General features: G+C 37.2%; 1 protein-coding gene across 3 annotated transcripts in view; it reads right to left on the bottom strand.

Moving 5' to 3' along the window:
• The window catches only part of TG (thyroglobulin), a 140352-nt gene that overhangs the window by 74599 nt on the left and 50398 nt on the right, over positions 1 to 15355 (bottom strand). For all 3 annotated transcript variants that reach the window (XR_005850750.2, XM_040673446.1, NM_001389477.2), the window contains exons 32-37: positions 13900 to 14011; positions 13362 to 13441; positions 11409 to 11549; positions 8553 to 8618; positions 1120 to 1254; positions 297 to 461 (exon numbers count right to left, since the gene is read on the bottom strand). Coding sequence is in view for 2 of the 3 variants with exons in the window: in XM_040673446.1 (XP_040529380.1) it covers positions 297 to 461; positions 1120 to 1254; positions 8553 to 8618; positions 11409 to 11549; positions 13362 to 13441; positions 13900 to 14011 (699 nt within the window). In the remaining variant the exon portion in view is untranslated. The remainder of the gene's footprint in view (positions 1 to 296; positions 462 to 1119; positions 1255 to 8552; positions 8619 to 11408; positions 11550 to 13361; positions 13442 to 13899; positions 14012 to 15355) is intronic.

Here is a 15355-nt window from a genome sequence, read left to right as displayed (position 1 = left end):
TGTTGTACCATTCTGTACTTTCCAGAACTTATTTTATAGGCCAGACTTCCATTATTTTATCTCCTTCAGCAGTTAATGTTATGATTTTGCATGTGTAGGTTTTTTTTTAATATATACAAAAATATTTAGGGGAAATTTTCCCATACTACTCGGTCTTAATTCCACTAAAATAATAATGGACACCTATCTAGAAAACTTCCATAATGCTTGTATCAACTATTTCCTCACTCTCTCATAAGCGAGAATTGCACCCAGGCCACCACAGTTGAGTTCCTTCATAACCTTACAGCTCTCACCTTGTCTCCTGTAGATGTAGGTAGCAGGCTCTTTGAGTAGAACCTTACAGCTGTGCCCTTCCAGGCCATGTGAGCATATCTGTGTATCAGGGTAAAGAAGGCATCTTATTGCTGAAGCTTGGATTTCCAGTGTAACTACTGCACACGACTGGTTTCTTGAACATGCTGTGAGGTGAAACATGAAGAAAAAGAACAAATCAAATGTGAAGTGTTTTGTATTAAATTGTTATGAGATGCTTAAAAGAAATGCTTCACAGCAGGTCAAACAACAAGATTACTTAGTTCTAAGGCAGAGTAATTGGAATAAAATGTCCCTGTATTTCGCAAGTGGTCTATGAATTAGACAAAGGTTATATCAGCCTTAAAATGGAGCATTACAGCAAGAGAACTGCTCTCACAGATTTTAAGAGAAATAAATCTTCTAACAAATCACTGAGGACCTCAACTGAATTCATACAGTCCCCAGGTCAGACTCCTGATCAGACGAATTCCCTTCTTTGTTACTACAGCCCAACTCATGCTGCATCCCACTCACAGGTAACCTGCCCATACACACTGCAGCTGCCTGTTACTTTAGGTAATGGCAGGTAGTTCTACCATGTCTTACATATGGATCCAGTTACACAAGTGCACCTCTTAACTGCTCTTTAGAAAATAATTACAGTGTGCCTTCCATTATTTGCTACTGTATTCTCTAAATGCCTGAAGAACAGATTTTCAAAAATATGTAAATAAGCATATCTATATTGGATGTGGGGGTAGGGAAGGAACCATTCCTGACGTTTCATTCTCATAAGCCAACGTACTCTGAAACATTTCTTACCAGATAGACAATAGTCTTTGGCATTGGCAAAGCCATTGGATATTTCCCTGCTAACATGCACAGCTTCAAAGTTTGAGATGGTTGAATCCACGAGAACAGAGGACACATTTAAGGGTTGCCATGTATCCAAATACTCTGTAAAATGAATCATTTAAAATAGTAGAGAAACAGTAGAACAAACAAACATGCACAGAACAACAACAAAGAAATAAACAAACGACAACAACAAAACCACCAGAGGAATATCATATAGAGGTAAAAGCACTAAACAGTTATCCAACGAGAGGTTTTCACCTTCCTTTACATCAACTCAGAATAAATTAAATACAACATTCAAAGGCTTAGATTGGCTGGGGGGATCAGTCCTACCTGCAGAGGTCATGCACAGCTAAATTTACAAAAGTATTCATTTATGAAAGAGGAAATTGAGAGCAGCTCTGTCCAGGTCTCATGCATCAAAACTCACAGGCCTACTTACATTAAAGGATGTGGATCCTAATACTTTCACACAAGTGCCTGAGCAGGCACAGCAATAAACTCCTTTGAAGGCAAGTAAGCATCCTACATATGACCAAGCACTTCCAGACAGAAATAGAAATCTCTATATGTGACGGGCTGCTGTGCTAAGGTACGCTTCACCCCAGCCCTAGTCACAGACAGGGTAAGTGTCTACATCTGAATTAATCACACAAGACTCCTTTTATTATCAGGAGGAACAGACAGTTTTAGGATGCAGAATCTCTATCCTGATCTAGCTGTTTACTTTGGGATGAGGAAAATCATCACATGGACTTCAACAAATACATGATCTGGATGTACATATTGTCTCATGTTAATAGCTGAAACAGAGATGTGTGTTGCCTGTATTTATCTACATGTACATATACTTGTGTGCCAATACAGATTAATTCAACAAATTCTGTCAAATTCATCATATTCTTCTCACAATTAGTTTAAAATAAAAATAAAATCCCATGAACATTTTCTCATACAGTGATAATAACTACAGGCTATCAACTCTGTATACACAGATAAAAAATAAAAGAAAGCTCAGAAAAGGACGTGCCACTGATTATTTTAGTTCCTTCCTACAGATCAATATGTTTTAAAAACAAAATGGCCCTAATGTGTACAGCTGAGTCCTAAACAGGAAATTGGTGTTACCCTTCCTGCGTAATTGTAGGATGGGGACAGAGCTTAGTCAGCTGCTGCCTTGCTATTCTTGGCAAGCAGTTCTTGTCCTGTTGCTTCAGCTCATTTACCACACAGATGCAAAAGTTATGATTCTTTTGGTTCATTTCATTAAAGATTAAAGACCACTATGTTAAAAGACTTTTTTATTTTATCCCTTCATGTGGGGTAGAGCAAAGTGAATAACACATAAATGCACAATGGCTGCTTTCCAGCCCATGCTGAAGCTCAGAACAGTGACCATTCACGATGCAAGAACCAACAGTTCCATAATTCATACCTAAAATATCATTTCCTTTGCTTATTCTTCACCCTGAATCCCATGGGGGGTCCTTTCAACCTATCCATGTGGGTTTTCTGTTCCTTTGCATTTTCACTCCTGGAGGGAGCATTCATATTTTCATACCAGATTTATACTGATGACTTCTAGTGCTTTCTCTTTCCATTATTCTGCCCAGCTGACCCAAAATGCAGATAAATGCAGAAACACTAAGGCTTGTTTTGATGTCAGAGCATGGCCCACAGCAGGCAGATATTTATTGAAAGAAAAGATTTTACCCATTGGTTGTTTCCTTCTTCCCTTTCTCCCACCCAGCTGCAGATACAGCAATGCCCAGAAGCCATGTGCATCCACACCATTATGTAGGCAAAACAGTACTTTCTATAGCTGACCTAAACTTCTAGAAGCTGCTCTAGAAGCTGTTCTCACAGGGCACACAGCATCAGCCTGGCATTCCTTACTAAAAATGCATAATACACCTGATGGACTGGAACACATTCATGACATATATAGGTTAGGCTGTGTCCTTCTAAACCACATTTTGGCAATTGCTTTGATTGGATAATTACAAAACACTGAATCCAGCCAGCCCTGTAACTTTTATTGCAAAATTATAGATGTCCAATAAAGAGAGCTTCTTTCTTCCAGATGTTCTTGTTTGGGTAGGCAAGGTTTTAAGAACGGATTTGCAAAAGGGTCCACACTGGTCTTCCTACTCAAATCAGGATCAGAAGGCTGAAATAGATTTCCTGAGGACATGCAGTCCAGCCTCCCACTATCACACTGTAAAATCCTCTTCATAAAGTCAGCAAAATCTTCATAACTGACTTCAGTGAAGGCAAAGAAGGGTCAGTTCTGAGTTTGCTGGAAAATCTGACATTAAGTACAAGGGACTAGAGATACAGAAGTACAATAATATAACAAGTTAAATGTAGAAGACAATTCATGATCTTGAGGAGATACATAAATCAGACAAGGTGAACATGAGGTTAAGGAGGTACATAAATCTTTGGTTCTATCGTGCCCAATTTACATTTGAAAGATAAATTTGGATCTTGATCATGAAGATTGTGAACCATATTTAATAGTTCAGACTCAAGCCAAAAAAGCTTGTACAGACAGAACTCAGTGTTTTATATTCTTAGACTTAATATGTTTTTGTTCTATGTGCATGTGTTTAGTGTTTTTTGTTTGTTTGTTTTGTTTTGTTTCTCTCTTCAGTGAAGGCTGCTAGACTGTATACCAATAATCTCTGGAAACAGTACATTGTCAGCTCACAGTGGACCTCCAGAAAATAGAGTTGCCTCTCATTTTTGTCAGACTTCTGAGATTTGAATAACTCAAAATGAGAAATTTTCTTAAAACTACTGCATAATAACTATAATCAAATTTCAGACAAACATGTCCCAAACTATCAAAGGTGCTGCTTTTGGCCTTCAGTAGCAAACAGTAATGCTATGCCAATGTGAAACGCAAACTTTCTGCCTCTTTCAGTGCTTCCAATTATAGTAAATGGCACAGAACAGCAATATAATAAGGTAACTGTACCAGGCATTTATTTAGTTTAAAATAAGTTGTTTCTAAGTAGACTAAAATCCTCTTGGTTACAAGAGTAATCACAAAGACAGAGTAATTCTAGCAAGGAGGTCCAGTGTGCTGTATGGGGCATAGTAGACCACTTCCTAGGAATGGATGAAAAAGGCTGTCTCCATTTTAATACCAAAACTCCCTCTGAAACATTCCCAGTATTGTGGGGGGAAAAAAAAACCAAAAAACAAAAAACAAGGATGCTATTAATCATCAACAATCAGCAACACTTACTAGAAACAAGAGAGATTTCCCACAGTCTTGTAGGAAAGACATGAGTTTGTTGGCGAGGTAGTCCACCCAAGTGTCTAGTCATTTTCAGATGTTACTCCAAAGGACAATATTCACTTTGTGAAGCCTTCAGACTCTGCTCTAGTGCTCTGCTTCACTAAGTAGCAGTAGACTACAAGTCTGCTTGCGGTCTCAAGAAAGCCAAGAGGAAAACAAAATAAAAGACATCAGTTGTCCTAAACAGCCCCAAGCCCTCCATTGTCCTCCGTCACCTCACTGGATCGATGACATGGAGGGATCCCTCAGCTGAGTACATGCTGCAGCACCTCTACTACCATGAGCATCTCAGTTGAGACTGGAAATATTTCATGTGCTGAGGTATCCTGAGGGGAAACTTATTGCCATGGGAGAAAATCCTGTGGGTACTGCTCAGTGCTGCATCATAGAAAGAATGATAAACATAAAGGAATACAGAAGATAGAATCATGAAGAGCCTAACTGATCATCACATCCATATGCCTTGGCAGTTTCCCAAGGAATTATTTAATTTGAGTGGAATGGGAACTGAGCCCATATGATCCCTCACCAGATTTCTGTATGTAATCTGCAGTCACATGTAGAGATCACCACCAGCAGCTGCCAAATCTTAGACATGTAGCTCTATCCAATTTAAAACTGAGGAACCTGATGACACTAATGCTTATTAAAGTTTGGATAATTACTATACACAATTATGTATAATATACATAAATATAAGTTACATCATAACTATGATGATGAATTTAAAAAGCAGAAATTAAACAACAGTCTTGCTTCTCCTTTCCGTATATTCAGGAATACTTACAGGATCTCCATTTTGCTTTCAGTATAAATAAAACAAAGCCAGGTAAGATGTTTCATTTTTTTACTTCTCTAAGTCTCAGTTATAAAGACATAAAACTTTCTGCCAAACACTTCTAGGTAAGCTGCATTGAATAACAGCACTATATAATATATATATAATATGATATTTTTCTTATCATCCCTTATCTTCAGCTGGCTGCAGGAAGTTCCACCTAGTTATGAGACTGGACTATTTTGTCTTTCAAAGTAACATCCCTCAATATTCACAGAAATCAGCAGATTTCTTTTTAAAATACTATCATCAGTAAATCAAAACTGCAGAATGACTATATTAGCATTTTCAGCATGGGCAATCTCAAAATAACAGCTGTCCTCCCATGGTTAAAGGTCACACATCATATCTGAAACTAGCCACAGATGGTTCCATACTCAGTCTTGTCACAGTACATGCACTTCTTCAGGGGAAAAAAAAATGCTCCACACGCAACAAGTAGGACTTTCCCAATTTGTTCAACTTAACTACTTTTTGAGTATTATTTCTCAGCTAACAGAAACTGGATCACACTCGCAACACAGCAGGAGCATGGCCTGCTCCATATGATACAGAAATCAAAGCAGAGAAAACAAATAGAAGTACTATTTTAGTTAAAGATGAAAACTGCACATTCCATTAAATCTTCTACAGATTAATGATGAAGATGACTTGGAGAGTTCATTCTGATACCAGAAGGGGTATCACAGAAGGACAAACAAAGGTTGATGAAACAATAACAACACAACAAAAAAATCGGGCAAAAGGCACAAACCAAACGGCAGTGTGCACCTCACCCACCTCCAGGCAGACAGCAGGCATTATGTTTTTTCAGACTAACAGGGCTTTGAATGAAAATTAGAAATGCCCAGCAGTGCTGCTTTGGGTATGCAACATGGGGTATATGAAAGGGAGCTCAGTATGGAGAGAGGAGTCACAGGGCTACAGCAGGCTGCTGGGTGAGTAGTGCTGGTACAGGGAGTACTGCATGCCTTCGTCTTGCTGTCCCTTTCCAGAGGCTAATCTCATGTGGGGAAGGGTTTTTTGTATGCTGTCCTATGACAAGACAGGGAAAGAAACTGCAATTGGATATTATTTTCTGCTGCTACAGGTACAAAGGTCTAGAGTTTTTATGAAAATTTCTGTTAATCAACATTTTCAAAAGCCCAGATAGAGAAGCAGAAGGAAAACAAATATATGGCTTTGATCAATTTATTTAGGAAAAGTTTCAGTGAAATTATTTGGACGAGACAGAGAAATTTGGTCTTGACTTTCATCAGCACAAGCTATTGATTTTTGATCTCTTAATCCTGCAGTGACTGCAGTAGAATTCCCCTCTGTGTACAGCAGGCGGTATGGGGATGGATGGATGGTGCCATGCAATTCCTTGTCTCCAAGGAGTTCTACTTTCAGGCAGATTCTAGGATATATTCAATTGTTCTAGCTGTCCCTTGCTGACTTTGGCTCATTAAAGACTCAATATGCAAGTTTCAAATAAAACAAAATAAACAAATAAAAGAGTGAGATTCTGAGTTTAAATAACATAGAAAGTGAGACAAAGTCTATCTAGCTCTGGGAGAACTGGTGCTGTTGAGTTGTAGATCAAAACTCAAAGCAGCTTTTGCGGTCATTAACATTTCTTTTGAAGAGTGTTCTCTGGTCTAGCTATTCAGTGGGGGTCGGGGGGCGGGGAGTGGAGAATTTTAAGTTTTGTTTCAATATTTTTCACTAAAGAATGATACTTTGCATTGGAAAGATGATCTGGAGATGGGTATGATAGAAGATTTTAAGGGTAAAACAAAGTATCTCATTTGCTGTGGATAAGTTCTGTGCAGCCTTACAGCAAAAATCAAATAAAAAGGTTTAATTATCCTGAGTGTTGCTTAGGTCACTATCTTCCTACTTAAGAATGCAAGAAAAACATAAAAGGAAAGTCACAGAATATGTACTAACCACATTGGTAAGAAGAAAGCTTTAATAAATCATGGAATCATAGAATTATAGACTGGTTTGGGTTGGAAGGGACCATTAAGATCATCTAGTTCTAACCCCCCTGCTATAGGCAGGGACAACTCCCTCTAGACCAGGTTGCTCAAAGCCCCATCCAGCCTGGCCTTGAATGCTTCCAGGGAGGGGGCATCCACAACATCACTGAACAACCTGTTCCAGTGTCTCAGCACCCTCTCAGGAAAGAATTTCTTCCTCATATATAGTCTAAATCTACCGTCTTCAAGTTTAAAGCGATTTCACCTCGCCCTGTCACTCTGTAAAGCAGGATTCTGTTTATCCTACAGTATGTGAAGGAATAGAATTACCCACCTTACAAATTACCTGCTTAGCTTTTTCCAGCATTTCTCATCAAAATCATTTCTGCTTATTCATAAAATAGGATTTTTCCTTTCACTATATTACGACACTAGAAAAGCATAATTTCTACCAGCAAATACACTGTCTGTACATGAGCATAACCAGAAGTCAAAGATGATAAAAAGATAAAACAGTTAATAATAAATCCTGAACTCAGTATTGAAAATGCCATGATTAACAATCACCTGCAAGCCCTGTTGCAGCTGGTGTAAGTTAAAAGGCAAACGGAAGCAAATTAAAAGATTTGCTTACAGTCAAACAGATGGTCAAGGGCAGGAATGGATGAGACTCTTCAATTTCAGTCAAATCCAAAGTCTAAACTAACTGAGTTACGTAATGACCAGTCAACCTGTTTTCTTTCTGTTACACACAGCATTTAGCAGACATTCTATGTATTTTTTGGAAAGAATGCATTAGGAAAGCCTGCAGCTCTTTAAAGTTTTCATGTTTTTAGAGTGTAATAAACACACTGCCCTGAAAGATTAAGTTTCATTTATTAAGAGGAATCACACATGCGAGAGCCATAATACCGATTTACTGCAGGAATGAAATAAATATTCCTCCTGATAAAAAAGACAGTTTATCGTGACTCAATTCTGAATAAACTTTGAGAAAACATTCCTAAACTTGAAGAAAGCTGTAAACAAGGACTAGAGGCAGTGTAATTTATTGTTTTTCTACATCAATTCTAAAGTTGTACAAATCTGCCTTCATTTCTAGAGGTATTTACCCTCCCATTCTCCCAATTTTTAGGCACAAATTTTTAAAGGCACAAACTAGGTTTACTAATTTTGACTCTGCATTTTTATTGCATTTATTTGCATTCATCTGGAAACTCATTGTCACTCTCAACTGCTCTCTCAACTGTTTCCTTTTATTTCTTTATTTCATGAATGCACTTACCACTTTCTGGCCTGAAAGGTAAACTAACGGGTGGACACAGATTAGGCACAGTGTTCGTCAAATCAGCTGAAAGTAGAAAACACAAAATAAAATCAATACTACAGTATTTCCCATATCATTTGTGGGATGCGAACGCTGCATCTTCTCATCACTAACACCAAGAACAAGGATCTGAGCCTGCTTTGCTATTTAACCCTTTTTGGCTTATTCATTAAACCAGACATTCTGCAGTTTATGTATTTATAAGTATTCCTATAAACAGTTTTCAAAATGCAGCTTTTTTATGAATAACTCATTTCAGTAATTCTTTGTTGAGTTTTTTTCCACAACCCACTCTGTACTCAGTTTCATGCATCAGAAGATGCATCAGATTTTCTGTTTCCTGATTAGGAAACTGGATTTTCTCAAAAGAAGAATTAGGAACAAGTCAGTTTCCAGAAGGAAAGGTTTCAAATTAAAATTCAAATAGTAATTCATATTTTCCGCACACAAAACTTCTCAGTTGCCATAGCATTTTCCTTAAACATAAATAGCAAATAATATTTTTCCTCAGGCATTCATATTTTGTAAAGTACTTTAACTAATCAAATCAGTTATAAGCCCTCTATTACTATCCAACAGATGCCGAAGATGGATCAGATTTTTTATTTGCTTCTTTTGCTTTGTCCTGCACATGTATGCAGGCCATAAATATTTCTGGAAAGTCATGAGTTTACCACGTTCAGTGACATCTGTGAAGAACTAGGGCTGTATCCTGGACCCCATCTCTTTGAAATTCTACTGTATGTTCACCAATGACTGAACTGCAAGCACGATTATACATACATACCTAGCCAAATTGCTAGTGTGCTGAGTGGCAGGTGTCAGCTCAACATGGTGACTTAACATATTGTGAAACACAGAGACACAAGTACCTTCTTACAACAGCAGGCTGTGGACTAAAACCAAAGACTCACCCCATGTTAACCTCCTGCTATCTACAGTAAATTCCTCCCTCAGATTTCACTCATTTTACCCTTCAGCGTCAAAGTCTTCCTGTTCCTCTTCCTGGTTCCCAGACACCCAACACACCAGCAAAACTGATACAAATTTTTGTCTGCAAATAGTTTTATTTGCATACACATCTGTGCCTTGCTGTGTGTTACGGTGGAAAAACATCTGAAGCTTCTTCATTGCAGAAAGAAACATCATCTTTTCTCCTAACACTCCCCCTTTTGCATACACTCCTCTTCTTCATTCCTCTGTCCATGAAGCAATCAGTATACCTTATTTTTAGTTGTTTCTTTATCAGTGAGAGGAAAAATTATTCCAAGAAGTGTATCTATACCTCTGCTGTCTCCTCCTCTTCACTGTGCCTTTCTACCGCTCTTCACTCTTTTTGTCTACTTCTCCTCAATTTGCATCTCTGCTCCCTTTGTCCACAGATCCCTACATAATCTGAGCTGTTGTTTTCACCCCTGTAATGTTCAGGCCTCCCCTCTCTACTCAAGTATCAGTCCTTCCTACAAGATATCAAGGAATTTATAAGTCGTAAAAAGCGCTCCTGATTCCTGTTACTTGGCTCAAATTGTTTCCCTGATTCTTTCACTGTTGCCAGATTTGCTCTTGTGGGACCTTCCTGCTTAAAGTAGGGTTCAGCAAGATTCTGTCCATGTAGACTTAGCAACGGGTTTGAAGCTGCACTCCACAGGGATAACTGTGATGTAACTTAAAGCTGTTTCAGTGTTGGCTATCCATGGAAGCATTAGCTTTTGGGGATAAGAACATAAAATTTGCACTTTATCCAACTCCCATTCTGTAACACCATGATTACAACTACAGGAGGTCTTCATGTTGCATGTCTACACACTCACTTCTATTATGGAATTTTATACTTTTTTGTATGTATAACTCTCTTAGCACACCTGAAATAATAGCTTTCTTATAGACAGAATGATGATAAAATGACAAATTCTCTGGATATCTTAACTTGAAGTTTTACGTTAACTTGTGGTTTTGACCTTTTCTATTAGCAACTAGAATGTGTTGTTTTCATTTCCTTTGACAAAACAACTTCTTGGGTTACCAAATTTTTCCCAAGACTACTCATATTTAATCAGCATGTTTTAAGTTCTTAAACAAACAAAAAAACCTCTTAACAAAACAAAACAAAAAATGTCAATAAATAAAAAATGTGGGTTTTTTTTTTTTTCATTTCTTCTTGGTTTTCACAACCAGCAGTACTTTAGGGGGGACTTTTCTATATTTTTATTTTATTTTAATAATAACTTTTCAAAAAGTAATGGAGACTTTTATTTCAGTATGGAAAAGAACATTCGCTTTGACTAAATTGATTTTTTATTTCTCTTAAAGAAATATCCTAACCTCTCATAACTTCTGTTCAGTTTATTGCCTGAATAATACCATGCTACCTTGGAATTAGGTCTTGACACTTTCTTTACCAAAGCAGCCAAAAGTGAATTTTAAATTCTGTAACAAGCCCAAATCTTTGAAGTCACTCACCTACACATACTATTAAGGCAAGCAGTGAGAAACAAAGAATGATGTCTTCACCATGGCTGTGCAATGGAATTGAATATGTTTGGGTTCCCTCATAGGTAACAAGTGTCACATTCAATTTAAGAAATACAATTAAACCTCTTTAAGATATTTCTATTCTTTAAAAACTTGAAAAAATAATACACTTTTCCTTACTTCAGACATACTTCGCTGCCTTGTCTATTGTTATCCTTGTAAATGGGCCTTCCATCTGAAGGCCCTTTTATGCATTGAAGCATTCAATGATTCTATGAAGCTTATTAAGAAGACTCAATATGCAGACACCAGTTGGAAAGTACACATGCTTGCAACACTCACCAGGTTTCTGATACCAGCCAAATGGATGTATTCTGACTTCAGTGTCTGGCAAACTACAATTAGAAATTTGCCAAGCACCTGATTCCTCAGAACATGTCTGAATTCCTAGGCTGTTCAGAGTCAGGCACATGATTTTTCCTCCTGCCAAGGAAATACGTGGTTATAGCAATGATGAGGAAGAATTTCCTCTCCTAGATAGCATCTTAAGGAAATTGAATACTGTGGTTCCATTGCATGTTAAAACAAATCTCGCTGAATTAGAAATCAGATGAAAACACCTAAAATGTGCAAAGTTTTACTACTGGTGAAAATAGTGTTAAAAAAAAATCAGACTAAAGTCAATGTGAGGAAGGTAGATACCAAAGTTATAATCCATTTAAGGTCACTACGGGCATTTCTACTAAGCAAAAAAAATTGGATATTCTGTTGCAAGGTCAGGGTCTTTGAGCAAGGAGCCCTTTCAAATTAATTCAATTCTGGAAATCAAAAACCCGCATGTATATTGAAACACAGCTCCTACTTAAATCAAAATACAAATTCTGCCTTTCAAAGAGCTAGGGTGAATACTTCACTACCTAAGAAGTACTGTAGGATTTGAAACAGTTAAAAGTGTAATTTAATATTTATTTTGGTTCATGTTAAAATCACTTCTGAAATTCATCTTGAGTATGGTACTGCCAGTACTAGATGTCTGAAATACTTTAGACAATAAACATAATTTCCTATATTTGATGCTTTAAAACCCGTGATTTGTTATACTTATTTAAAGAAACTTAAATTCATATTCAATTAACACTTCCAGTTTTATATAGTCTCATGGACATATGAAACTTGTCAACTGCTTCTAATTTCCACATTCAAATTTGAAAAATGTTGGATTAATTTTTCAGTCTATTCTTTTTTTGACTGTGTGAAAGCTTTGCCTACTTGCCAAAAAGAAAAAAAAGAAAATAATGAGAATTTTTATTTATTTTTTTTAATTGTTCCAAATTCTTCAGTGAATCATAAAGCCAGTGCTTCTTAGCCTCAGGCAGAGCTGGTTAGCACACATTTCTGAAAGCAAGGTTGGCCACTTTAGGTGCTTAAATCAAAATTTGGAATAAAACATTAAAAATTTCTTCACTGGCATTGACCTGGATAGTATTCAATTTTAAATACCTACTAAAGACTTTCTTTTAAACAGAGCACTTACTTTACAGTCCCTGAAGAGAAAGAAAAGCATCTCCTGAATAGGACTCAGTCAACCAAAGCTCCTAAGGACACTGTAACTAGTGCCCATGAAGCTCTTTGCTGATTATATAGAGAGCATAGTGTGACAATACTCTTAATTTAGCCATCTCAGGTAAGTAAAATACACTTGTTTGAATTTTTAAATGCTTTCAGGTCACACATACTTTCTAAAATACTAAGTGTGAGAGGATAAGCAACCTCCATCTCTCTTCAACTATACCTCCTCAAGTAAATGACTTAAATTTGAGAGCAGGAAACTTCAGACATACAAGAGAACAAAAAAATCTAACCTACCCCAGAGTAACCACAGACATTGTGTTCTTAACCTGCATTTAATTTCAGAAATACTTAGGTTTCTGATTAGGCTGTCTTAGGTTTTGAAAAAAAGTGAAACAACAGCAAAAATCACAAAAAGAAGTCAACCATATTGGAAGAGAGGCCAATAAATAAGAAATAACAGTTCCCTACAGTTTTATATGCTTGAACTCTGCTGAAACTGCATCCTCTCCAGGAATCCTTTTCCTAAAGATTTCCTAATAATTTCTGATAAATTGAGCACATTCATTGGGGTGAACTCTTAGAAAGGGTTATGATCACTCAAAAAGGTGTTAAAAAGAGTTAAGATCAGCAAGGGTTTTTAAGGTTGCCTTTTGTAGGAAAAGAGTAGTAAAGTTTGGAATATTAAGATTGAAACCATTTTTCTTTTTAATATTGAAAGAATACCTGACAGCTGGGTGACATTTAAAAAGCCAAATCCTGTGCAACAAGGGTCAGCATCACACCAACGTTCACACTCAAAAAAGCTGAGAATGGAAAAACATCATTACTTTTAATATCATTAGTTGTCTGCCTCTGTCCTAGAGAAGGGAGGATGGGATATTGCATAGGGGAGGGACACCAAGAACCTGTAGTGATGCCTCATGGTTCTTTCTGCTGTATAGACGCTTCTGTACATTTTCCATTTTCTAGAATATTTTGGTATTTTGATTCTATTTTCTGAATACTTTGCTATCTGCCCTAAAAATATCTGCATCAATTATTTTCATGTATTATTGCCAAAATATAATTAATTAGATACTTCGTTATTTATATCTCAATTATAAATTTCTTTTAAACTGTATGCCATTTTTCTTTGTTAAATATTCCCTTGAGTAAATAATGCTATTCTTGTATCACCTGATCCCCTTCAGCTATAGAACATGGCCTTGGTACTCAAGACAGTTAAAATTTAAGTAAAAACAAATAATTAGTCATGTCCTACCCATCTGACACTGCTTTTCTGCTCATGTCAGTAACATTCCTCACTGAGATCCCTGTTGCTTTCCGGAATGGTACACGTGTGTAGAAGCTCTTCACAGTACTTCTCAGAGTGACTTGTACAGAAAAGAAAAACAAAATTGGAAAAAAAATCACTTTTTCCTTATAATTTACACATATTTGACAAGTAATAACATTGTAAGTGTAAAGCTTAAACTTCTATGCGTTGTCAATTAAAAAGCATTTTTACACTATTAGTGGACTAGTGGTAGTTAAGTCTAAAGATGAACAAAAATCCAACAAGGTTTTAAAAGTTGAAGAAAGCACATTGACAAGGAAAAACTTCTAAGGACTTCAGTTTTTGATCTGTACTGACATGACTCCATCATCTTGGTCTGAAAACTGGATAATAGTACTATGTTTGAGGAATCCTGTGTGTATGCTCATGTATAATCCTGTGCCGTACTTTGGGTTCCCCAAAAAGACGTGATTTAATCATTTAGTTCTGTGGATATCTATATTTTTTTGCAGAAAAACTATAGATTCTCATGGAGTGATATCAGGCTTGTTTGTCTCACTTTCCTCATCTGAGCACTAGGAGAAAACCAAGAATTAAAACTCCTCAAACCTTCAAAAAGCAGAGGTTAAAATCCTTAAGTCTATAACTCTAGGTTTGTTTTATTTCGGCATATATTCAAGAAGAATGCATTCATGTGCTTTCAATATCATGGAAATTCTAACAGTAGAAAATGAAATTATTGACGGTCTATGATGGTCTAAATTCATCCGTATTATAAAGAAGCCTAAGATTGGTACACAGATCATTTGAACTACCCTTGGCCTCTTTGAATTGAGAACAGCTAAAGCAGAGAATGGAATGTGTGCTTAGTATCTTTCCACTAGGCACTGAAATATGGTACCAGTAAATGAAAAACCATACCAGCACAGCTCAGCCTTCCCTTAGAATCATAGCATCACAGAATCATTAAGGTTGGAAGAGATCTCCAAGATCATGTAGTCCAATCATCCACCTATCACTGACACTGCCTGCTAAACCATGTTCCTTAGTACCACATCTACATGTTTCTTGAACACCTCCAGGGACAGTGACTCAGCACCTCCCTGGGCAGCCTGTTCCAGTGCCTGACCACTCTTTTGGGGAAGAAATTTTTCCTAATATGCAACCTCAGCCTCCCTGGTGCAACCTAAGGCCATTCCCTCTAGTTCTATTGCTGTTACAGAGGAGATGATGTTGAAACCCACCTTGCCACACCCTCTTTTTAGGGAGTTGTAGAGAGTCATAAGGTCTCCCCCGAGCCTCCTCTTCTGTGGACTGAACAATCCCAGTTCCCTCAGCCACTCCCCATAAGACTTTGCAGCTTCACTGCCCTTCTCTGAGCATTTTCCAGGACCTCAGTGTCTTTCTTGCAGAGAGGGGCCCCAAATTGAAACAGCACTAG

This window comes from Gallus gallus, chromosome 2 (genome assembly GCF_016699485.2).
Source record: "Gallus gallus isolate bGalGal1 chromosome 2, bGalGal1.mat.broiler.GRCg7b, whole genome shotgun sequence".
Classification (NCBI taxonomy): Eukaryota; Metazoa; Chordata; class Aves; order Galliformes; family Phasianidae; genus Gallus; species Gallus gallus.
The sequence above is the reverse complement of the archived record's forward strand: the minus strand, read 5'-3'. Positions and strand labels throughout refer to the sequence as shown.